Below are 27,325 nucleotides of genomic sequence, written 5' to 3'. Positions count from 1 at the left end.
GAATAGCTTAGTTGCTAACTCTGTTAGAAGCATTTACTGGAACCGAACTTAACCTTTTGTCAACTCTTAGGATTTGGTTATTCTTACCTTATACTCTCCTTCTTAAAATAACTTGAGGAGTATTGCACATTTTTGAGGCATGCTGCTAGCCCATTTGATTATTATTAACAACATCAACAACCTTCTGCATGCTGTCTTAATCCTATCAGAGTCAGTTCCTGATTCTCTTATAATTTCCTAACATTATTACTGAAGCAATAATAATAATAATAATAATAATAATAATAATAATAATAATAATAATAATAATAATAATAATAATGAAATACATGTTACATTATCAAACTAGAAACGAATGGAAAGACAGGAAGCATAAAATGTGGTATTTTCTCCATTCATGATATGTCATATACCTGCAGTTACAGCATTCCATGTACAAGTAAGCGTTTATTCACCTTCTGTGTAAGAAGTATTATAAATAAAATGATCTGGGTATAGTATGCTACAGAAGAAAAAGTCACAACTTTTGAAACCCAGTGTGTAGGTACTGATTCTTCACATAACACTTTAGCGTCTAAGCAAGCGGTGTCGCCATTTCTTGTGTAACAGCATCGCCAATACCAGAGCATGACTGTTTACCACTGTTTACCATAAAGTACTGTTTCTCGTGGCAGTGACAACATACATATGGTAGGTCATTTTACCACACTACATCTATTTAGGACACTTTCTCCTACACATTTTTACGAAATTTGTGTTCTTTGATGTTCGCAAGGTTTCCATAACGAATATATTTGTTAATGTCCAACTAATTTTATTTCTAGTCATGGTGAAAAACAGACATACCGCGGCACTGTGTTGTTTTGCAATGTCGAGGTCGTCAAAATATGCTTGAACGCATATTTGGTCCATACTACTATAATTTCTCCTTGTCGAGTGTAAATTGGGCTCCATATCTATGTGGCGGCAATTTAGGGCAAATAAATAAAAAGGAGCAAATTTCCAGGTACGAACATGGCACTTACAACACCACACAGCACCATGATGACATGACGTCAAATTCGGCTATTTTGTCATTCACATACCACAATGTTAGGTCCTTTCGTAAAGTTGTCAGATTTTCACTTCTAAAGATAGAAAAACGAGGAAAAGCTTTAAAAATTTCTATGATTATACTAATATGAATCGATAATGAGCAGCTCCTTTAATTTATATGCCAGAATGGCTCCTGCAGTGTATCGTCTCTAACGTTCACATAAGTCGATAATCAATATCTGTCATCTTAAGTGGGAAATACGAATTTCATAACTTTTTGTGCGACATGTTTTATTCTATATATATTTCCCCCTTCCTCTGCTGGTGACAGGAGCTGATTACAAAATAAGGCTACACAAAGTCACTTCTTCTTTCATGTCATTGTACATAAAAAGAAGGCGGCAGAGCATTCAGTGTGACGTCACATAGAATGGGCCAGTGTTAGTGAGGCGCAGAACCAACAGAATCGTGGGTCACACTCTGCAATCTTTCTCAAACCATTTTACAGAATATGATCCGTAAAAAAATTGGTTTCTACGTTCATTGTAACTTTATAAGTCAGTTTAATGAAGAAGTGCTCATCATTTCGTTATTGATCATACCTTCTGTGATATCTCACATATAACTAAGAAATTCTAAAACATTACAATAAAAGTTGGGGTCGCTACGAATTTTATTAGTGTGCATATTAGACCATGTGCTGCTGTGTATGAAATGTAGCTAATATTTTGAATTTTACTTTGAACATGGGAGGGAGGGGGGTCAATATCTGCCTCCAGTATCGTGAAAATGTATTTTGTTCAAAAAATGGCTCTGAGCACTATGGGACTTAACTTCTGAGGTCATCAGTCACCTAGAACTTAGAACTACTTAAACCTAACTAACCTGAGGACATCACACACACCCATGCCCAAGGCAGGATTCGAACCAGCGACTGTAGCGGTAGTGCGGTTCCAGACTATAGCGCCTAGAGCTGCTCAGCCACACTGTCCGGCTGTATTTTGCGTCACGTGTTTACTTCTGATTGTACATGTGAAGGAATGAAATATTCGTAACATTCCGGAAATTTCTTCTCTGTTGTTACTGTAAACTGTACAGTAAAACTTACCAAAGGATTTTCTTGCTACAATTTATTTATCTTTGATATATTAAAAATTACAGTAAATAGTATACTATCTTTCTGCTCCTATTCCTGCACAGAATCGGAGAGTGAATTTTCTTACTACAAATTCCTCATAAGTCACCACTGAAAGCGTCTTTGATCAATTACGGGCAAGGTTCTGCAGGTCATCAGTGTTTTCACAGCACCAGAATTTTTGGGTCAGTAACAGCCTGCTGGAAAACTACAGAATTGTTCCATTAGAAATAACAAATTTGATGCCCATTTGTCTAAGGTTAACAAGAATATGAAAACATGGTAGTAATTACTTTTTGCCCTGCTTGTGACAACGCACTAATGTTAAAATATATTATAAATATATATAGTTTATCTTTAGCACCTCAAAAGATATTGAAGGGGGAGATGTTCTCCACTATACTTTGGATGGGAATAAGAACGAAAAGATGGTACACTACTTACTGGAAATAATCTTCATACCTCTCAGATGAAGAATAAGAACAAAATCCATTGATAAGTTTCCATTCTAGTAGTTCACCACAAAAAATGGTGGGTTACACGATTGCACCAAAATTGCTGTAAAATTGGTGATGAATTTTTGTCTGAAATTTTAACCATTCCTCATTTGAGGAAGCAACAACAATAATGAATAACAGGTACAGTTCTTTTTTTTGGCAGATTTAATTTTGCTTCTTTTACCAAAACACACTATAACTTGCACAAACTCAACTTGCAGAAGTTATTGTGACAGAATCCCAAAACAAAATTTATTAAACAAGCAATTGGTGGCCAGAGAGGTCAATAGCTTATGAAACATCTTATTGCTTCAGTTGACTGTGACATAAGAAAAAAAATGTGTTGTTCATTTTAGTAATTTCAGTAGCTGTCGATGACTCTTAAAAAATTACGATACTGGTTTGACAAAAAAATAACAACTGTAATTTCTGCTATATCGCCTTAGATAAACTTCTGGATGTTAACGATGTGCAAAAATACTCTCCTCTTTGCAGGCTATCATTTGCTAAAATGTCGTTTGGTTATGTCAAAGAGTTTACAAGATATGAGGGATGTTATAAATATTTCACTCCCATGCATGTGTGACTGGAAGTCAGTTTGCTACATGAATCCCATTTTCATGAACTAGAGACACACATCGATTCCCTCCCAAGATTAAAGAAAAATTCAAAATGTTAGTCACACTTCGTACAAAAGAACATACGGTCTAATATGCACCAAATGTAAATTCATTGCGATGTCTATTTTTCATTGCAATGTTTTAGGATTTGTTAGTTGTTTGTGGAATATCACAATAATTATGACCATTAACAAAATGATGGGTACTTAACCATGAACCTGACATATAAAGCTACTGTGTGAGAAAGATTGCAATGCATGCACCTCGATTCTGTTAGTTCAGTACCTCATCAAGTCTGGCCTGTTCTCTGTGAGATCACACCAAGTGCGGCATGGTCTTATATTTAAGTGGTGGTGATCCTTGGTACTCAAGACAAATAATCCTAGAACACGTAAGGTGGATCTCCATGACTCATTATGTTACACTTTCTTTTTTTTATTAGCTTAGATATTTATACTGCATTTTCATCATTTATCTGTTCTCCTAACATAATGTTTTGCTCCTATGAACAATAAACAATAGATTTTTATATTGTTTTAATAACTAAATTGAATTGTAAAAATATTCATGTCTTAATAACTGAGCGAAGTCTCTCAACTCATTTTATATATTTTTTGGCTTCTTTATAGTTCATTCTTGACTATACATCTCTGCTGTGTAATACTGCGTTGTTGAATAATATCTGGTAGCTACAAAATACATTAGCTGTTAATATTACAATATGGTATCAGGAAATCGACAGTTGAAGAAATTCTTAAAGCACAAGTGATGAGGTTAAAGATGTCATAGATAAGGGGCAGGCAGGAATCCTGCACATGTGCTGTGGACTTGCATTTGTGCAGTTAACAGGTGTTCTGTGTGCACACAGGGGCAAAGCTGGCCACACGCTTTTCGCCCTACCCCACCATACCGTATCTCCGCTCCTTCCTCTGCAATGCGATTTGTTTCCTAGCTTGCTTTATTGAATGAAGGAATAAGGTTAGTAGGAGTGCTTGAAAGAAATCATAGTTTGAAGAGTACCTATTAACTACAATACGCTTTAATTAATTATCACAGGTGGTGTTTACAACACGTTTAATGTCTGGAACAAAATTTCTAACACCGACAAAGACAAATACTTACGTAAATTTTCATCACTGATGCTTGCTCTTAACTGAGACGTATTAATTTTCATAACAGAAAAAAATCTCTCACAAAAGGGTGTCGAGCCAAACATTGACATTATCTTAACGGCTTCACAATGGAGACAAGGAAACTCTTGCTGTGGAAAGTCGTGATAAAAGTCTATTACACGTCTTGCCAAAGGGAACTTGTCTCTCAACGAGAATTACACTGTTGATCTATCTATTACTTCCATTTGCAATTTGGGATGAATATGAGAAACAGCAAATTGTCTCGATAACCATTGAAAAGCTTGGGATAAATATGATATATCCCCAAATCGCTTGAGAAATTCCTATTTTATTGCTCTAAGTACGGAAACATATCCTTTGCAATTCTGTTCTCGAACAGTAGACAGAGGATGGAAATGCACTGCGTTCCCTGACGAGAGCTGTCGTTCCCACAGCTCAAGCTTGCTAGTTAAAGCTTGTGCCTTTTCAACCATTTCACAAATTAGATGATTTTCTCCTTGCAAACTTGTGTTCAATGCATTCATGTGTCTGGTAATGTCCACCAAAAATGCAAGGTGGGCAACCCACTCTGGATCTTCTAATTTCCTTTTCCTTTAAAAACTGATTTATTGCTATTCTCAGCTCAAAAAAATCTTTTGAGTACATCAAATCACTAATTGCACGGTGTCTGAAATATATGTGGACTCATCAAATGCAATGGAAAATGCAATAAAGTTCTGCACTGCACTCCTTATTTAATAGTAAACGTCACTTGCGATGGCACTTATACATCAACTTACAGTGCTCCGAGAAAAAGTGATAGCTCGAAAGTGATCTACATTAAGTGGTCAAAGTAAATCAGCAGCATCATGCACTTCTTTATAAACTCACCTTCAGAAAATGGTTTTCTAGCGCTCACCATATTAAGCGCAATTTTATAACTTGCTCGTACCGCTGGGTTATTTTTGTTATCGTCCTGAAAAATTGAAAACAGTGCTCCATAAAATGTTAAATCATTTAGATGAGAGACATGGCGAAAGAAAGTCGCAGATCTCTCGTGACAACGGCAGTTTACTTGAGATTCATCTAGTATTGTCAGATCGCTCTTCTTAAGCTCCATCAATTTCCCCATCTGCTAAGAATGCGACAATAAATTGTACTCGTCCTTGTGAAATTTATTATGATGGCGTTCCATACTAAACTTCCGCTGACCAGCGAGAATACTGCCACATTTTCAACATTTCGACTTTTCACGTTTTTTTTCCCAAAGAAAAATTGATTCTCCTATTCCTTTTTAAAAGATAGAAAATCTCCACTTCTCCGTTTCCTTGATTCACTCAGCATTTTCCAGTTCTTGAAATACATCGTTCACTGAGTAGTAGTCACTTCGCATCAACGTCCGCAACCTGCTGGCTGTCGCCGCTGCCCTGGTCGACGATTGCACACGACCGGCAAACTTGAACTGCTGTGTACACATGAGCCGTGTAAACGGTTGCACGCCCCTGCCATAGATGATCACGCAAGTGTCGTCAGTGAAGTAAATGATGTGCATGACTTAGCAGATATTTCGAACCTGGAAGATGAAGATGATGCCAGTAATATTGAAAGTACTGAAGGAGTACTTCTGCGAAGAAATGTATTTATATGGAATAAAATAAGAAGCCATAATATAATAAAATCCCAAGTCGATGAAAGCAAAGTTACCCCTTTGAAAACTGTTTTAACACCGACAGACGCATTTGAATTGTAGATTTTTTGAGATATTGTGGAGAAAAGTGTGCGTTTTACTAACAATGAAGCTGAAACAATGTATAAGGAAGAGAAAATTGAGAAGAGTTGAAGAAATAGTGATAGTGTAGAAATAAGAGCTCTGATTGGTCTTTTGATGACATATGGTTATCTAAAAAGCAATTTGTGTAATGCAAGAGTACTGTGGAGTAAGAAGTACAGACCACCAAGAGTAAGAGTAAGAGTATTGTGAATCAAAAAGTACAGTCTACCAATATTTATAGTAAGAGTATTGTGAATCAAAAAGTGCAGTCCACCAATATCTAGAGCCACAATGGGTCATCAGAGATTTGAAGACTTGTTATTGTTTCTGCAGTTCGATGACAGAGCTACAAGAACGTTTGAAGAGAGAAAGATAAATTTGCTGCATTCAGAAAGATTTGCGATGATGTAAATCATAGTCATTGGAATTATTATCTACCAAACGAAAATTTGCCAATCGATGAACAGATAGTTCCATTCTGTGGATGGAGTGCATTTAGGTGGTACATGAGTTCAAATCATGATAAGTATAGAATGAAAATTTTCTGGTGTCTTCTTCCTTGATCTTCAACCATCGAGTTGGTTTCCTGCAGTTCGTCATGCATTTCAGTCTTTGAGATTCCTCTTGAGAGTGGTATAGGTGGAGCAGCTGATATCCTCCATGATCTGGTAGATGAAGTCTAGTTTCAGTCTATGTCTTGCATTCCTCCCTTTTACTATCCCTGCAATGATATTTTTGGTGATACCTTTATGTACCTAGATGGCTAATCCGTGTATCCCTTCGGTGTTCGACTACCTTCAGGAGACAAGACTTCTCTTTCTCCACTCTGTGGAGCATCATGTCGTTTGATATCTTGTCTACCCTGGAAATCGTGAGCATTCTGATGGACTCAACTTGCAATACCCTTCCTCGATCCTCTGTCTGATGTATTTGTACTCCATAGAGAGGAAAAGTATTCGATGAATTCCAGTCGCTCATTGGTAAGTGAGTATTGCGCAAAGGTGTTTTGAACCACTAAAATTTTTGTGTTTCCTTTATTAATTATCATATTATGGGAGTAACTGAGGGTGATTCATGTGTGGGTCAGCATCACTTCTAATTGCCCTGCGTCTTCACTTGAATGTACAATGTCATCAGCAAATCTCAAACTGCCTACTTTCTTACCATGAACTAGGACAGGAAAGAGTGAGCGGCACTGACATACAGCATGCTTAATAACAGCTTTTCCCTATGTTTTCGAAAGCTTGTCAGAGGTATCTCTATACAGTCTCTGCATTACTCTTGAGTTATTATATTTTATGTGAACTCCTATCGGAAACTTAAAAAGCTGTCACCAGTCTACCTTGTAAAATTCTTTTTTTAAGTCGATGATGATGATGTTTGGTTTGTGGGGTGCTCAACTGTGCAGTTTTCAGAGCCCATACAAATTCCCAACCTTTGCTCAGCCCAATCTCGCCACTTTCATGAATGATGAGGAAATGATGAGAACAACACAAATGTCCAGTCCTCTCGAGGCATGTGGAAATCCCTGACCCTGCCGGGAATCGAACCCGGGACCTCATGCTCGGGAAGCGAGAACGCGACCGCGAGATCACGAGATGCGGACTCTAAGTCGATGAAGGCAATATATGTGTTTTGAGTCTTCTTTAGTATTTCTTACGAATTAATCGTAGGCTGCACGTTGCTCTAGCGTCTACACGTCTTTTAAAGCACAACTGACACTATCTTGTTGGTCAGTAGAACAACAGAGTAAATACCAAGTCCTTACTGGCACACTGACAAACGCCTAGACCCCCAGGTTGTGGAGATGGCGTGCTGTCCAGAGTGGTTGCCGAGTCCTTGGTGTGGCCTTACTGTTGCTCTGTGATGGAACTGCTATCTGGAGCTCATGCACCAGCCTATATAGCTGCCTCGCAGATAGATACTTGCAGCCCTATTTTCGGCATGTGACACGGCGGATAAATGAAGAGGTGCGTTTTGTCAACGACCTTTGTCATCATTGTGCAAACCACCTGGTAGGCTCATTGGAGTACTGTTCATGCCTTCTGCTGGACTATGCAATGAGTTCTGGGGTTGTGAAGTCTAATGTTGTCTAAACTTTAGGGACTGAGTTTTCTGCAGCCTGCATGATGTATATGTTGTGCGTAGTATCGTCGGCGCCTACTGTTTAGGGCTTTATGGCAATAATATTGATGTAGAGTCTTTGTATAAAACAAGTTTTTGTCTTTCCTGTAAAATCTATAAAAGTAGACTTGCCCCCTTTCTGCAGTTAAGATTAAACCTAAACAATTTGTAGTAACTTAAACGACATGGGGCTTAGTTTTACAGAGTTTAACATTCATGGACTTCAACTAGAAAGGAAGAGAAATTAATAAGGAATTTTCTTCCAAAGCTTTAAATTTACAGAAGTCTAAAGTAGTTCATTTGACAAAATGCATAAAATTGATATCATATCATTAGAAGATCATGAGTTGCAGCTGCAAGCAGTAAATGCATACAAACATCTTGGTGTAACAGTTTGCATGGATATGAAATGTAATAAACACATAGGCTCAGTCATAGGTAAAGCAGATGGAAGGATACAGGGTAAATGAAATCGGCTTAGAAAAGAGAGTGACTGCTGAATGCTTGCATATTCCATCTTAGAATATTGATAAACTGTGTTGAAATTGCACCAGAGAGAACTGACAGACTGTCATATGTATTCAAAAAAGGGCAGCACAAATGATCGCAGGTTTGTTTTACTAAGGGGAGAGCATCATGGAAATGGAGAAAAATTTAAATTTTCATATGCTTGAAGATAAGTGCTGATTATGCTATGAATACCTATTACAGTAGTTTTGAGAACCAGTATAAAGAGATATATCTAGAAATCTGACTAATTATAGTGCTTGCAGAGGCATTTAAACAGTCACTCTCCCTCATTCAAAATTTGGTTCGAACATGAAGAAACCCTAAATTTTGGTACAGCTGTAAATACCCTCTGACATGCACTTCACAATGGTTTCTTCTAGTGTGTAACTGTAGACGTGGACGTCGTTACACCAGCGCTATTCAGTGTGTGTAATGAAAAAGAAATGCTTGTTCTATAGTGATAAACAAAATATAAGGATAAAACATCCATGAATAGATTAACCTAATCAGGCTTGTTATGATATGTTACAAGCGCTGTAATCATTCTCTTGATTTTTTTTCGCTAACTTCAACTCGGAACATTTTATTTGAAAGATGTTCCTGTGAGACATCAACCTATGACAACTTTGCAGCTAAGCTTGAAACAAAGGAGCTCAATAACAGTTTCAAAGTTACTATTGACTTTGAGCCTCCTTCATATTATTGAAAATCTAGATTCCTTCAAAGAGAGGCACGGCATGCATTTTCACAACTCCCACATCAAAGAGAGCATTGTCCTGACAATGTTCAGATCACTACCCACGGAAGTAGAATCCTACCGCTGGAGAGGTTCAACCACCAAATTTCAAGAGACTTCCGCTCCACCCCATCTCGGAATTTTGTTACTGTAAAGTAAATGGATTTTATTAACTGTCTCCAAAACTAATGACTCTTACAGAGAACTCAAATGTCAATACCGAATTAAATGTATTTAAAGTAAAATGCTTAATCTGTAAAAAAATTGTATTTTTACATCGTATTTGTATATCTCAGTTTTATAATTTTGACGCAGTGTATTCAACCATGGCTGGCGAACGAGACAGCCATGTTAATGAAGGTAATCTACGACTAACCGATGATCTTTAAAGAGGCGTAACGTCAGTGACTTCAAAAGTTTACAAGAAACCTTCTGTGTGATTTGAAACTATTTACAGATGAAAAATTGGCAGTAAAAAGTCGCTTTCGAGAGGAGTAAGACTATAACGCTGGTCTCACTATTAAAATTTTTATTTTGTGTGGCTTCACTGAAGTACACGAGACTAATGCCAAAATAGTTCACTTGTAAAGTCTTCCTCCGGTTTCCTACTCCGTCCTTTCCCAGTTTGAGCTTGTTCTTTGCCTTAAATGTCCTGGTCGTAAAAATGTCTAAACAATAATCTTGAAAATGCCTGGATTGCCATAAGACGCAGTTCATATAGTTTTAATAGAATATTTTCTTTTAAGCAGTTTTGCGAAAAATTGAAATACTAGTTGACTCAAACTCTAACTAAGTATTAGCGAAATATGGACATGGTGCACACACGATTTTGTCGACTGAAAATAGAACAAATTTATCTGAAACAATTATTACTATTAATTCTTTCTAAAATGTTTGATACATGTAATCAGACGTGATCTGTTGTGTGGCGAAATATAAGATATACAAACATTTGTCACATTTTAATAATTTTTTTCCTTTCGATATATCGGAATCGAAATATATCAACACACGAGAACGATAACCACAACGAGGCGCCAGGTCCAAGCATGAGTAGCCTCAACAATGACAATTAATTTTTATGTAATAGATATCAGTTGATGTTGTAACGAAGGGGAAAATACCAGAGGAAGAGTGGTTGAGTAGAAAATAATTTTGCAACCGTTTTGACAGGCATACCAGGTGTTAGATTCAATTTCACGAAGAATTTCAAATCTTTGCGCTTTTTGTTCATTGCTAGTTGACGGTGAGTTGTGTTGACAGATGCGTCACCAATGGAATCAGTTATGTTTCGGTTTTCTATTTTTGTGTGCACATATCATCTCCATTTCTTACATTTTTAAGTTTTCGCTTTCATTTTGAGTCTTACATTGCAATTTGCGGAACTAATTTCGTAGTCTTCTGTCGTCGGTAAATGTGTATCCAGTTTTTGTCAGACGTATTTAGAGCGTCTTGCATATTACGGTATTACAGTTCGTGTGGACTAGGGATCCAGTAGCGCGAGATTTATTAGTTCTGAATTCATGAAACAACAGTTTAGAATAGTCTTTAATACCGCGGTATTGTGGCCTTTGTTGCTGAGAAATGAAATTATTAAATTATTCTTCCGTCATTGATTATACAGCAGGTATTTTTTCGCTGATATTGTTGGAGAATTACCGCGAATGTTTAGTTGGTTCATTGACAGATGGGGAATAATAATCGAAAGTAGTTACTATCAGTTTAGATTGTTTACATTACTCTTTCGCGTCCAGACAAATGGTTTGACTTTTCTGTTCAGCCATAATGTTCACAAAGCTCTATGCGCGTAATACAAGAAAAAAAGGCAGGTCCGTAAAGACGTGACTGAAATGCACCATATACAAGTGCAGTGTATGAAACAGATATGATAGGCACACAATTTGCGTGTTCATAGATACTATCTATGTTTTTAAGAATCCACTTTAGTTTTAAGTACCCATGAGACTTAATCAGAGCATCTGTATCCACATCTACACTTTGCAAACCAGTGTGAAGTGTATGACAGAGCGTACTTCCTATGTACCGTGTAGTAGGGTTTGTTACTGTTCCATTTGTGTATGGACTGCTGGAGGAATGATTGCTGGAATGCCATTGTAGATTTGGTAATTAGTCTGACCATGTCTTCACTGGCCCCATGTGAGTGATATGTAGAAGGCTGTAATATCTTTCAGATTCATCCCTTAATACTGATTCTTGGAACTTCATGATTAGGCTTTCACAGGATAATTGTCATCCATCATCAAGCGGCTGAAAGTTCATTTTTTCAACATTTCCAAGATGCTTTCATATTTGCAAACAAATTCCATTCATGCTGCCTTTCTGTATATGTACAATATCTTCTTCTTCTTTCGAATAACCCATTTGGAGGGTACGATGTATCAACTTTGGCTACTCTTCATTGTATTAGATTTCCTCAGTTTCCAAATTTCCTTCATCCTTGTAGAGTGTTGTTCCCTTTCTTCTTGAGTCCACTTTCGTCTAGTTATTTTCTTTCTCTCCTGAAATTCTGCCTTTTGAACTGCCTTTCTGAAATGTGTTCTGTTTTCTATTGTGGTTTTTTAACGAGGTTGTTACTCCTCCCCCTCCTCCTTCCTCACCTCTTGTATGGTGAGGCCCCGGGCTTGGGACCGGCGTAGCGGAGATACAGTATCTTCTATTAGATCTATTCTGGCATAAGTTCCAAACAATTAGCGATATTCTAGGATTAGGCAAATGAATGTTGAGTAAGCAGTCTTTTTTGTAGGCTGACTGCATTTTCTTAGTAAACATTGAATCAGAGAGGAACTGAATATGTTTCAAATGCGTTTGTAATTGTATTATGTAGGTACAATAAGCAAATGAAAAGCAACTACACACCTCAATGTGTGGTGCATAGAAACACTCAACAGTATTTACACTAGCTTTTGATATGATGCGTGGTCACGCCCGTAAGTGGTTGTGTGTCTGTATGGTTATGTATGTAAATGAGGATGTGTGTACTTTTTCTGGAGAAAGCTAGTTTAAATATTGTATTCTGTGAAATATTTCTATGCGCCACACAGTCTGCTGTATGTGAGTGGTTGGTTGCTTTTCCTTTATTTTAAATATTATTCCACTCAGGAATTTTTATTGTGTTGTAGCTCCATAATTCATTTTTAGTACAGTACGTATGTCTGTTAATAGTACCAATTGACATAGTGATATTGTGGATTAGGCAAGATGATTTCTTGTGATGTGATATGATATGAGCAGATGAAGACATAATTGCTGAAAAACGCACTATATTTATCAACAATGAACTGTCAAGTGCTCCTACTATTTTAACCATTCATGTTTGAAGTAAGTGTCACACACCCAATTCATTTTTACAGTATCTATACATTGTACAGACTTCTGCTCTTGTTTTGTTGTTATCCACTTTTATTTAAGTGTAAGTTACTTAGTGTTTAAATTTTTATAATGTACAGAATTCTGCTATACTTTAGAAGAATTTTCAAACAAGTAATTTTTGACTACCACTTTGAATTTTCTGTTGCTGTTTTTTACTTTATGCTCTGTGGCAATTTGTTACACAGAATTTTACCCCTTTAAAGAGATCCATTTTGCCTTAATGTTGTGTCTGCTGAATGTGTAGTCAGTCTCTTGTTTATAAAAGCAAGTTGGCTGTTTCCATCCAAGCTTTTACTAATGAATCATATTACGTCCAGGACCTACAAACAAGGTTGTAGAAGACTGTTAAGTTTTCCAAAGAAATGTTAAATGTTTGGAGGGAATTTTTGGTGTTACAGATTCTGTAGCTTCTAAAAGGCCTGTTTTATCTTATGGAATGGCTTATTCTAGCAGGTGATTTTCCCCAAAAAATAACACAATATTGCATTAGTGGCTCAGCTTTGGCAAAGTACACATCTTTTACCATCTTGCCTCATAGTATTTGGAAATAATTTTGATGCAGTTGCAGCTTTGTACATGCATGTTCCGCCTTTGATAATTTTGGATCTATAATCCAATGAATTTTGTAACTTGCACAGTTCCAAGAGTTTTGCGTAATAACTCTATAGTTGGAAGCAGTCGGTGGTTGTTATGTGTTATATGTGCATTCATTTTGACAGATTTTTTTTTATTAGTTTATTTGTAGAAAACCCCTTTTTCAGTGTGTGAGGTGCACTCCTCAATTGCACTCTGGAAATCTTCACTAGAACTTCCTTTTATGAGTACACTATAGTCATTTGCAAATTTAATTCATACGTGGTAGCTGGCTCTGTCTGACTCATATTTAAAAAGCAGAAAAATTAATTGGGCATAAAATGGAGCATTGTAGGAGACCATATTTTAGAGTTTGTCCATTAGTGGAGATGTATAATACTTCCATCTTTGCATGTAAGTGCAACTATATTTTTTATGCTTTGCAGATAGGAGTTTTATACTGGTCGCCTAAGTTATACCTTTCAGTTTTTGCAGCATGATGATGTGGTTTGAACTGATTTGTATTTGGCCCTGTTATATTCTGTACAATGGTTGTACTATAATGTGGGATAAGTCAAATAATGCAATATTACACAAAGAAAAGAGAAGAAAAACAACAATACTGCAAACAACATACATACTGTGCATACAATATTACATACATACATAGCATACAGTATTACACCTGTATTTGTAATATGATACATTTTTACATAACTTACAGCTCTAAGTATTCATTTCTGTTATATTTAGTATAATTTATGGGGAAAAGATCCTATTTTTTCTTGAATGTACAATGGTTGTCAGTTTCCTCTTTATTGTCTGTGGAAGCTTATTGTAAATCTTTATACCAAACTGTATAACTCATTTTTGCACTGTATTGAGTGTTACTGAATCTTCATGAAGGCTTTGCTTGTGTCTTATGACATGGTTGTAGAAATCACAGTAGTTGTGATCTGTAACATCAAAAGTCTTTGCAAGATAAAATAATGTTTCCACTATATGCTATTTTTATTCGGTTAGTGCTTCTTTAGAAATACAAAACAGTACAGTTTCAATGGATTTACTGTTAAGGATGCCATGCTCTTTGCTTGAAAAGAAGCCATTTCTTTTTTTTTTTCGTATACATTCACAAACATTTTATAATGGATTTTATGATGTACTTTTGGAAAACTAGACATCATGGGTGCTGGTGTAGAGCTTGAGATAGGACTAGTCTTCAAGAGAGGCTTCACTTTGTTATTTTAAATTTTTTGGGAAGGTATGTTCTTACGCCATCTGTTAAGCACCTCCCCCCCTTTTTTTCCACGAAAAAAAAAAAAATCTGTTACATTGTCAACACTACAACGATAATTTAAGGTTTTTAATTCTGTCTAAAGGCAAAGATCCTGTGTTTGAGTCCTGGTCTGGCAAACAGATTTAATCTTCCAGAAAGTTTCATATGAGCTTACACTCTGTTGCAGAGTGAAAATTTTGTACTAGAAACAATCCCACAGGCATGGCTAAGGAATGTCTTCCAGGAGTAGTAATCCTGCAAGTTAGACTGGAGAACTGCGAGGTTTGGAAGGTAGGTGATGAAGTACTGGTGGAAGTGAAACTGAGAGGTCCAGTGATGAATTGTGCTCAGGTAGTACATTTGGAAGAGTATTTGCCTGTGAAAGGCAAAGGTCCTGGGTTTTAATCCTGGTCCAGCACACATTTTTAATCTATGAGGAAGTTTCATATCATTGCACACTCCACTTCAGAGTGAAAACTTCACTCTGGAAATAGTCCTCCAGGATGTGGCTAAGCCATGCCTCCACAATATCCTTTCTTACAGGAATATTAGTCCTGTATGTTAGACAGGAGAAATTGTGTGAAATTTGGAGGGTGAGAGTTTAGGTAAAACTGCGAGAACGGGTCTTGAGTTGGGGTCTGGTAGCTTAGTTGGTAGAGCACTTGCCCACAAAAGACAGAGCTGAGAGTTTCAGTCCAGGTCCAGCACACAGTTTTAATCTGCCAGGAAATTTTACCTTTAGTTTGTTTTCATGTCAGGAACAAAAGGTTACGTGCCAAACTTCATACATACGACACTTGGTCATCTGGTACAATGTTTAGTCATCATCCTTCCCAGTAACAAGTCTGTTTTAGAGTTATTCAGTGTGTATCTTTTTAAAATATATTGGTAAGTTTGGATTACTTGAGCAAAGGGGTTGAAGATTGGAGTACCATTAAAAATGTGACACTTGAATACCATTGTGTGGCATCTGAAAATGAAAAAAAGATAATTATTTCTTTGCCAGCATTTTACTGGCAATATTGTGAAGCAGTATCATTCATTGTTTTCTAATGGTTGTGATAAGGATGCTGTCATGCTGTGTTTCTTCCTCTAACAGCTAGTTTCATCAAGGCAGTAGATCATCAGCTGAGTTTTTTGATGCAGCAACAGGAACTTCATGAGTCTGGGATTACCAGTCCTGAAGAAGTCCCTGGACCACAAGAACAAATTCAGGCTGCTGTTGGGTATGTCACATATTCATAATCGTGTTTATAATTTACTAAGCAGGAGATAACTTTACCGATTACTAATTACACTGAGAAGAATCCTGCATTTCATCATTGCAAGTGTATACTGAGGTGCTAATTTCAGCTCCTGTTTCAGTATAATATTATGGATGCCTCATAATTTCCCCACTACATAAAGTATACATAAATAATAATTAAAAATTGTGAAGAAATAGTTGATATATACAAAAATAATCCAGATGTGAATAGACTGCATTCAGAAACAGAGTTTGCAGACGCACATCACTGAACATTATCAGCCAATCAGAAGAAAGACAGGGGAAAAAATTCTCATAATTCCTTATTTCTGCTTTTATTTCTTTGCAAAAATATGATCATTATTATTGTATCAGCCTCAAGCCATTTAAACAGTGTCGTTCTTATTTTGGCTTATTACCAAGTGATCATCAGATGATCTGAATATTTTGCATAGTAATTCAGTAAGCCGAGTAGGCCTGAAGGTGCCTCTCCTAGGTCTGCTCAGTTAATGAGTTACTATTTAAGATACTCTGATCTCAAGATTATGAGTTGGTAATAACTCAAAACAAGCAATGATAGTGTTTGAGTGGTCTTAGGCAAAAATTTGTAACTAAAAAATTTATGAGACTGTCACTATAATTCCATAAGGCAGCATGTATAGTCTTTGTATTATACTGTATATTTATGATCCAGCAATGCCCTATGTCGCAAACCCGGCAGGACAAAACATAATGTTGTTGTTGTTTTTGTTTTTATTTTCAGTCTGTCCTGTGCAAGCTTTATCATCTCTGCATAACTCAATGCCCCCTCCTCCACACACACACACACACACACACATACACACCCACCCACCACATTACCTTCCATTGCCAAATTGATTTTCAAAACTCTTCTGTAGCACCACATCTTGCAAGCTTCTACTTTCTTTATGTCTGAACTGCTCATTATGCACATTTCAGTTTTGTACAAGGCTACACTCTATACAAATACCTCCAGAAAAGACTTCCTAGCAATTATCTTTGTATGTAATGTTAAAACATTTCTCTTTTTCAGAAATGCTTTTCTTGTCGTTGCCAATCTGCACCTCATATTCTCTCTATTTTAGTCTTTGTCAGTTATTTTGCTACCCAAATAGTAAAACTCATAGACTACTTTGATATACATACATTAATATGATTTCAATTGTGCAGATGGGAGTTATCCTTACAACACTTTCTCTGCTCCTGTAATTATCCCACCCTCAACCTATGGTAACATAAGGCCCCCCCACCCTCCAAACATACTATCCCGACACCCTCCACCCAACAGTTTCCACCCTCTCTGTCCTATCATCTCCTCCCATCTCCTAAACTGTGTATTTCCAGCTCTCTGCCAACACATCTGCCTGTCTTTCCCCACTTCTCTCTATTTTTGTTCCTTTTTTCCCACCTCCCTGCCCCACAACCCCCTGACACTGCACCTATTGGCAGACTAGTCCTTGCACATACCGACAGACAGTGTTTGTCTCTCTCCCCACCCATACACTAATTACCCCATCCCCTTCCCCAACCCCTCCAGATTGCTGCTTGCATACCACATGATGTTGCATTCCAGCCGGAGATGCTGGAGTTGGCAATTGTGTGTACATGAGGTGTGCTTTCTTGTGTGTGTGTGTGTGTGTGTGTGTGTGTGTGTGTGTGTGTGTGTGTGTGTGTGTGTTTGTGTGTGTGTGTATGTGTGATTGAAAGCTACATGTGAGTGTCCTTTAATTGTGCCTCTCTGCAACCTGACGTGTCTTCTTTACAGGAAGTAGCAATTTGTCTTTTCCTACATTGTTGATATTCCTACCTCGAGTTTCCAGTGTTTGATTTAAATTTACTTGTTAAATCACATTTAAAGAAAACTGACTGTTCTTACACATTCAGAATTTCTTTTTCTGTAACTATGCCCTTTTCCTAAACATCAGCAGTCCTTTTCTTTTAGCCTTCTTCCTTCCCCTTCACCTTTTCTGCAGAACAAAGAGGTACTGGTTCTGAAAGCTTGCGCATTTCCCACTATGGATAAATTGGGTATCAAGATACTGGCAAGACAGGAAACATGGCTCTCAGATGAGAACCACTTTGACTGGGAAAACCACAGACCATACAAAGGGAGACGAGCTGTAATGGTTTCAGGAAGAAACCTGTACCTCTTTGGAACAGGATTTGTAGTACACAAATCCATTCTGGTCTCTGTAATAAATTTCACCTCAAAATCAGAAAAAATATCAACTCATGATATGCTGTGGAAAAACGCCTATACATTAAGCAATGCATATACCCTAAAAAGCTACAAGAAGAACTTGTTGATGATTGAATTCTGAGATGATCTGGAAGAGACCACCAACAAATCCCGATGAGACATGTAAAAATGTTCCTATGAGATTTTAGTGCCCAATTAGGCAGGGAAAGAGGATTCAGAGAGACAGCAGGCAAGAAGGAGACGAACAAGAACAAAGAGAACCTGATAAACTTCTGCAGTAATTTTGACCTCAAACTCATGTCGACACAAATACAGAAACCACATAGACTTGGAAATTCTCCAATAATGTCCTAAGAGAATTTCAGATAGGCCACATAGCAACATCCATGAAAAATGTCTGAGAAATTACGAATATAATAATGAGCAAAAAGGATTTTTTTACTTTGATCTAAATCAAAGTGAAATTTATATAAGACAGGGAAATTGAGAGTAACAAATGGGGAGAACTGCCGGAAAAAAAAATAGAAGAACTGATGAAAGTGGGCAACCACTGAGATAAGGAAATGCAGATGGTGGAATGTGGCATGCGACAGACCCATAGAAATGTCCTTAGGACATCTGAAAAATGGGAAGATTTCAACAAGCTACAGAAGACCTCTTAAGAAATAATCTATATAAAGAAAATGTTACACAAACAACAGGCTGAAGGAGATAATGATTTATATGAAAGCAGCAAACGTAATTATGGGACATTCAAAGAAAATGCGACAGGATATCAACCGCTAAGTTTAAGCTTCAAAAGACAAGACGGAATGCTGGAGAAAAATGTGGAACAGAACTGCAAGATTTTGGCACAATACTTTGGCACACTGCTCAACTGTGATAAACTGACACAGAGTATACTTTCAAAAATCCAGAAGCGTACTTGGATTTTAAACCCCCTGCATACAAAGAAACCATTGTTGGAGATAACAGCATTGAGAGAAAATGGATTTATTTCAGAAATTTGGAAATTAGGCCACAATAACATTACACCCTAATTACACAGAACTAACAAAAACATCTGGGAAACAGAAAAGGTACCAGAAGAATGGAAGTCAGCCTAATATATTTCTCCACAAGCAAGAAAACTAAACAGTTGCTAATAATTACAGAGGAGTTCCACTTTTATCCGTTACATACAAAATTCTATTAAAAGCTCTGTCAAATTCAATAGAATCTCAGATAGGTGCACAGATAGGAGGATACCAATGAGGGTGCAGGACGGTAGATAATGCAGTGAACGTATCTGGTGCCAGAGGACAATATTAACAATGATGAAGTCCAGGAACACCACAGTAACATTTTTTGCCTTCAAGATGACAGACTCCATGGACAGATAAATATTCTACATCCCTCTGTAAGAAATGAAGGTGGGCAACAAAGACAGAAAGAGAATCCAGTAAACATAAACAAGTACAACATCCGAAGTGAAGTTCATGGGAGAGGTCGTGGAATCATTTGTAAACGGGACAGAGTGAGACAGGGAGATGGCCTGTCATCCATTCTATTTATCTTGTTTTAGAGAAAATGATTAGGACATGGGACAAATGAGCTAATGGAATAAAAAAGATGAGAGACACAAGGAAAGACACACAAACATAAAATGTTTGGCTTTTGCTGGTGGTACAGCTGTAATAACAAATAACTGAAAAACCGAAGATCCTTTAGAGACACCACACCAAACCTCAGCCAAAATAGGACTACAAATCTCATATATATATATATATATATATATATATATATATATATATATATATATATATATATATACTCCTGGAAATTGAAATAAGAACACCGTGAATTCAGTGAATTCATTGTCCCAGGAAGGGGAAACTTTATTGACACATTCCTGGGGTCAGATACATCACATGATTACACTGACAGAACCACAGGCACATAGACACAGGAAACAGAGCATGCACAATGTCGGCACTAGTACAGTGTATATTCACCTTTCGCAGCAATGCAGGCTGCTATTTTCCCATGGAGACGATCGTAGAGATGCTGGATGTAGTCCTGTGGAACGGCTTGCAATGCCATTTCCACCTGGCGCCTCAGTTGGACCAGCGTTCGTGCTGGACGTGCAGACCGTGTGAGACGACGCTTCATCCAGTCCTAAACATGCTCAATGGGGGACAGATCCTGAGATCTTGCTGGCCAGGGTAGTTGACTTAACCTTCTAGAGCACGTTGGGTGGCACGGGATACATGCGGACGTGCATTGTCCTGTTGGAACAGCAAGTTCCCTTGCCGGTCTAGGAATGGTAGAACGATGGGTTCGATGATGGTTTGGATGTACCGTGTACTATTCAGTGTCCCCTCAACGATCACCAGAGGTGTACGGCCAGTGTAGGAGATTGCTCCCCACACCATGATGCCGGGTGTTGGCCCTGTGTGCCTTGGTCGTATGCAGTCCTGATTGTGGCGCTCACCTGCACGGCGCCAAACATGCATATGACCATCATTGGCACCAAGGCAGAAGCGACTCTCATCGCTGAAGACGACACGACTCCATTTGTCCCTCCATTCACGCCTGTCGCGACACCACTGGAGGCGGGCTGCACGATGTTGGGGCGTGAGCGGAAGACGGCCTAACGGTGTGCGGGACCGTAGCCCAGCTTCATGGAGACTGTTGCGAATGGTCCTCGCCGATACCCCAGGAGCAACAGTGTCCCTAATTTGCTGGGAAGTGGCGGTGCGGTCCTCTACGGCACTGCGTAGGATGGCGTGCATCCGTGCGTCGCTGCGGTCCGGTCCCAGGTCGACGGGCACGTGCACCTTCCGCCTACCACTGGCGACAACATCGATGTAATGTGGAGACGGCACGCCCCACGTGTTGAGCAATTCGATGGTACCTCCACCCGGCCTCCCGCATGCCCACTATACGCCCTCGCTCAAAGTCCGTCAACTGCACATACTTTTCACGTCCACGCTGTCGCGGCATGCTACCAGTGTTAAAGACTGCGATGGAGCTCCGTATGCCACGGCAAACTGGCTGACACTGACGGCGGCGGTGCACCTATCCTTTTTTCCCCCTAAGGTAAGTCTTTCCGCTCCCAGGATTGGAATGACTCCTTACCCTCTCCCTTAAAACCCACATCCTTTCATATTTCCTTTTCCCTCCCTCTTTCCTGACGAAGCAGCCGCCGGTTGCGAAAGCTCGAAATTCTGTGTGTGTGTTTGTGTGTTTTATTCATTGTGCGTATCTACCGCCGCTTTCCCGCTTGGTAAGTCTTGGAATGTTTGTTTTTAATATATTTTTCCCATGTGGAAGTTTCTTTCTATTTTATAAGAAGAAAGAGACTCACTGTAAACTAAATATGAGAACATAACACACAAAGAAGTTTCGTATACATGGGAGAGACTAGAGAAAACAAGACTCAGTTCGACTTCTGGTGAAGAAAAGGTTACAAAACTACGAAAAACACACAGACTTACATGGAAATACTACAACAAACAAAATATTTCCACCAGTGCCAAATTAAGACACTATTGTACAGTAAAATACACTAATAATCTCATCTAAAACAGGACTACAAATCTCATGGGGAAAAAACATTACAAGGACACAAAATACACAGACAGACACCCATTGGAAATTAAGAATGGAAAGATAACAAGTATAAAGTTTCAAATACCTGGGAGAGATTAACAGAAAACGGGATTGAACTCTACATCAGACCAACGAAAGATCACAAAACTACTGAAACCTTACAGACTTATATGGAACCACAACAGCAAAAGAAGTATCTCCATTAATGCCAAAGTAAGACACTACAATGCAGTGGTTTTACAAGATGCCCTGTGTGCCTCAGGAACAACAGAAACTGGGGAAAGAACAAAAATAAAGCAGATATAAAGAGAGAGAAAAATAATTTGGAAGATCTACAGGCTAGTTCAGAAAGGGGGATGTGTATAAAGTGACTAATAATAACAGACAGAGATGACCAAAGATGATGTCAGAGAAGAAGGTAAAAGTTCTACAGAGATGTTCAAGGATGAACGAAAACAGACTGTTCAAGAAGATTTTTAATATAGTGACACAACACACTGAAAACCAACTGGGTAAAGGAAACTGTGAACTTTGGAAGTCCTCAAAAAATAAACAGCTCCACAGGAGACATGGCCGACAGGAAAAAATACAGAGAAGAATTCAGAAAACAGAAATTAGAGCAAACATTGAAAGAGAAAAGGAGTGAACAGAAGAGGGGAAGAAGAAACACATTGTTTATATGAGAGGTTTTTGGGATGAGTGAGAAAAAATAGGCCACAAAAATGATTTGTTTTAGCATTCTCCTTAAGGTGGTATTACAGATACTAATAATAGTACAATAGTTTAAGGAATAAATGTAACAACTCACCAAACACACACACACACAAATGTACCCATGTACAAATATATTGCCCCAGCTGACTACTTTTGTGCCAATAATGGAGCTCAACTGAGTTGGGCGATCATGTCAGGTAAAGATGGCAAGGAGAGGAAGAGGGGGGGGGGGGAGAAGCAGCAGGTGCACGGGGTAGGAATGTGGCACCAATGGGCTGGTTGTCGATGCAGGCAGAGGGAGTCATGTGCAATGGTGTGCCGATTGCAGTCTCTCTCTAAATCCTGCTCTCACCATCCTCCAACCCAGTGTCATGACATCAGCTTCACTCATACTCCATCCTCTGCTTCTGTCTCCCTCATCCAATCTACTCTTCATCATTGTATCCCGTATATAACTCCCTCTGACTTTGTCCAGAAAGAACTTGCTGGTGCCACATTCTTACCCTGTATGCCTGCTACTTCTCTCTCCCAGCCATCAGCCAACAATTCTCTGAGCGTCCTTCCTGATCCCTGCCTTGTTTCTCCCCTTGCCCTCTCCAGCTGTAGCTACCCCAACTTTATTGCTTAAATTATTTTCTTAACTAACGTTTTCCCAGTGGCTTTGCTCACTTACATGTTGAACACGTATATTTTACACATCTTCCCCCCACCCCACCTACCTCCCTGTCTCTGTATCCATCTGTTCCTCCCTCCATCTCTCTGTGCAACACATCCTTCCACCTTTACTTGGCCATCTTCTCTCTGCTCTTTCTGTACACCGCATCCTCACCCTCTCTGTGTCAGTCCTGGCCTCACCCCTCTCTCTGTCCATTGCCTCTGTTTTCCTCTCCGTGCTGTATGTCCCCTCCTCAACCCCTTTCACACTATCCCTGTCTGTCTCCTCCTCTCCCTTTCTCTGTTCACCTCTTTCTATCATCCTCCATCCCCTCTCTCTACTCAGACGTACCCATCTGCATGTGTAGCCTCTGCAGAGGATGATACTGCTCCTTTAAGACACCTGTTGTGCAGGGCATCCCCCACGTCAGGGGCTTGAAAATAATGTTTTTGCCACAATATGTAGGCTACCCTGCTAATCAGGTCGATAAGGCAGACCAATACTATTCCAGTAGAACACCCTTGTCATGCATGACATCCTACATGACATGGGCTGGAAAAATGTTTCTTGCCTCTGATGTGTAGTATGTCCTATGAAGCTAGTCGATAAGGCAGGCTGATACCATTCCTACATTATATGCTTGTCATGCATGGCAACGTACACTGAAGACACAAAGAAACTGGTACACTTGGTTAATATCGTGTAGGAGCCCCGCGAGCACACCTGACGTGACATGGACTCGATTAATGTCTGAAGTTGTGCTGAGAGAACTGACACTGTGAATCCTGCAGGGCTGTTAATAAATCCGTAAGTGTACGAGGGGGTGGAGGTCTCTTCTGAACAGCATGTTGCAAGGCAGCCCAGATATTCTCAGTAATGTTCATGTCTGGGGAGTTTGGTGACCAGTGGAAGTGTTTCTGGAGCCACTCTGTAGCAATTCTGGATGTGATCGTACAGGATGCTTACGTACATGACACCTGAATTGTATCTAGACATATCAGCGGTCCCATATGACTCCAATTGAACACACCCCATACCATTACAGAGCCTCCACCAGCTTGAACAGTCTCCTGCTGACAAAAGGTTCAAATGACTCTAAGCACTATGGGACTTTCATCTGTCCCCTAGACATAGAACTACGTAAACCTAACTAACCTAAGGGCACATCAGATACATCCATGCCTCAGGCAGAATTTCAACCTGCGACCGTAGCATCCATGTGGTTCTGGACTGAAGCGCCTAGAACCTCTCGGCCGCAGCAGCCAGCCCTCTGCTGACATGCAGGGTCCGTGGATTCATGAGGTTGTCTCCATACCCGTACATGTCCATCCACTCAATACAATTTGAAATGAGACTCGTCTGACCAGGAAACTTGTTTCCAGTCATCAACAGTCCGACATCGGTGTTGATGGGCCCAGGCGAGGTGTAAAGCCTTGTGTTGTGCAGTCATCAAGGGTACACGAGTGGGCCTTCGGCTCCGGAAGTCCATATTTGTGATGTTTCAGTGAATGTTTCATACACTGACGCTTGTTGATGGCCATGCATTGAAATCTGCAGCAATTTGCAGAAGGGTTGCACTTCCGTCACATTGAATGGTTCTCTTCAGTAGTCATTAGTCCCATTCTTGCGGGATCTTTTTCAAGCCACAGTGATGTCAGAGATTTGATGTTTTACCTGATTCCTGATATACATGGTACACTCGTGAAATGGTCATACGGGAAAATCTCCACTTCATCACTACCTTGGAGACACTGGATCCCATTGCTTGTGTGCCGACTATAACACCACATTCAAACTCACTTAAATCTTGATTACCTGTCATTGTAGCAGCAGTAACTAATCAACAACTGTGCCACACACTTGTTGTCATATATAGGCGTTGGAGAGGGCAGAGCTGTTTTCTGCCTGATTACATATTTGTGTATTTGAATACACGTGCCTATACCAGTTTCTTTGGTGCTCCAGTGTATATGGCAGGGACTGATAAAACAAGTTTTTGCCCTTGGCTTGCATCGGCTATGAGAAATGGGAGATTATAAGCCATACAGTGTGATGTTTATGAAGTTTGCAGTTTGTGTGCCATATTTGGTTGAAACTGATCTATGGAGATTTGATTGAAACCCATGTATGAGTTTAGGAGGAGATCCTGGACATACACGGTATTCAATTAACGATATCTTGCATTTTATCAATATGTTGGTTGTATCAATTTAAAATGTAGTGAAATTTTACAATTGTGATGTAATTTGTATTTATTATTTAATATTAAATTATCCTGCCAACAAGTGTTAGAAACTGTGTACAGGAGAAGCAGTTCACCCAGAGGTACACCAAATTCTGGTACAAATCCGGCGAGGCACAGGATTCGTGTTTCAAACCTATTAGGCTCAAGTGTGGAAAATTTTAGGTGTTCGAAAGAGCGGAGGTCTGGCAATGGCTGTTCGAAATTACTGGGAATAAGAAGCAAACAATCCAATGTGAGTACATACTCTACATTTGTGCTATATATTAATGGAGTGGGTATCCTGTATGCTGATTGTCTTCTCTCTTCCTTTTCCATAATGAAACTGTAGAATCTTAACATACTGACTGCATACAGTAGGATATGTTGGCTCACATTAAGTGGCCTGTGGTCAAAGCTATGCTAGTTATAGTGTGCAATGGGAAGTACCCTCTGTCGTGCATTTTCCAGTGGTCTTCAGAGTGTGGATTTACATGTAGATGACAAATTCATACACAATGTGTTCAGTGTTGGCAGTTACATGTTCTCTATTTCCAGATGGTAGATTATTATGATAAACATTTATAAAAATAAACTGCTTTTACAAAGTTGAATCTTTGCTTTGTGTACCAGTTATTCCTTTTTCTTATTACATGTTATCCCAAAAGCAGCTACTGAGTGCTTGATGTATGTTTTTTGCACCTGTCTTTAAGATTCATTATAAACTGAGGTGACAAAAGTCATGGGATAGCAATGTATATATACAAAGATGATGTAACTTACCAAACGAAAGCATTGGTATGTTGATAGACACACAAACACACACACAAAATTCAAGCTTTCGCAACCCACGGTTGCTTCATCAGGAAAGAGGGAAGGAGAGGGAAAGACGAAAGGATGTGGGTTTTAAGAGATTTGTCTTTACAAATGTCTGCTTGTGTCTGTGTATGTGAGGATGGATATGTGTGTGTGTGTGAGTGTATACCTGTCCTTTTTTCCTCTTAAGGTAAGTTTTTCCGCTCACGGGATTGGAACGGCTCCTTACCCTCTCCCTTAAAACCCACATCCTTTCGTCTTTCCCTCTTTCCTGAAGAAGCAACCGTTGGTTGCGAAAGCTTGAATTTTGTGTGTATGTTTGTGTTTGTTTATGTATCTATCGACCTGCCAGCGCTTTTGTTTGGTAAGTCACATCAACTTTGTATATATATTAAAAACAAAGATTCCAAGACTTACCAAGCAGGAAAGCGCCGGTAGGTCTGCTTGTGTCTGTATATGTATGGATGGATATGTGTGTGTGTGTGTGTGTGTGTGTGTGTGTGTGTGTGTGTGTGTGTGTGTGTGTGTGCGAGTATATACCTATCCTTTTTTTCCCCTAAGGTAAGTCTTTCCGTTCCCGGGATTGGAATGGCTCCTTGCCCTCTCCCTTAAAACCCACATCCTTTCATCTTTCCTTCTCCTTCCCTCTTTCCTGACGAAGCAACCGCTGGTTGTGAAAGCTCGTAATTTTGGTGTGTGTGTGTGTGTTTGTGTGTTATTTTTTTGTGCCTGTCTACCGGCGCTTTCCCGCTTGGTAAGTCTTGGAATCTTTGTTTTTAATATATTTTTCCCATGTGGAAGTTTCTTTGTATTTTATTTACAACTTTGTATATATATACACAGATGGTGATACTATTGCTTACACGAGGTCTAAAAGGGCAGTGTGTTGGCAGAGATGTCATTTGTACTTGGATGGCTCATGTGGAAAGGTTTCCGATGTGATTATGGCTGCACAACGGAAATTAACAGACTTTGAGCGTGGAATGGTAGTTGGTGTTAGACACGTGTGACACTCCAGTTTGAAAATCTTTAGGGGATTTAATGTTCTGAGATCTACTGTGTCAAGAGTGTGCCGAGAA

The 27,325-nt window shown here is 39.0% G+C and overlaps 1 protein-coding gene across 2 annotated transcripts in view; it reads left to right on the top strand.

Moving 5' to 3' along the window:
- The first annotated feature begins 10,647 nt into the window (after window positions 1–10,647).
- The window catches only part of LOC126293407 (uncharacterized), a 139,406-nt gene continuing 122,728 nt past the window's right edge, over window positions 10,648–27,325 (top strand). The window contains exons 1-4 of one of the 2 annotated variants that reach the window (XM_049986623.1): window positions 10,794–10,823; window positions 12,755–12,879; window positions 15,879–16,005; window positions 25,515–25,686. In XM_049986623.1, coding sequence (XP_049842580.1) covers window positions 15,920–16,005; window positions 25,515–25,686 — 258 coding nt within the window. In that variant the 5' untranslated portion in view covers window positions 10,794–10,823; window positions 12,755–12,879; window positions 15,879–15,919. The other variant, XM_049986621.1, reaches the window with a different exon arrangement.

This window comes from Schistocerca gregaria, chromosome 10, assembly GCF_023897955.1.
Source record: "Schistocerca gregaria isolate iqSchGreg1 chromosome 10, iqSchGreg1.2, whole genome shotgun sequence".
In the NCBI taxonomy this organism is placed as follows: Eukaryota; Metazoa; Arthropoda; class Insecta; order Orthoptera; family Acrididae; genus Schistocerca; species Schistocerca gregaria.
The sequence above is the reverse complement of the archived record's forward strand: the minus strand, read 5'-3'. Positions and strand labels throughout refer to the sequence as shown.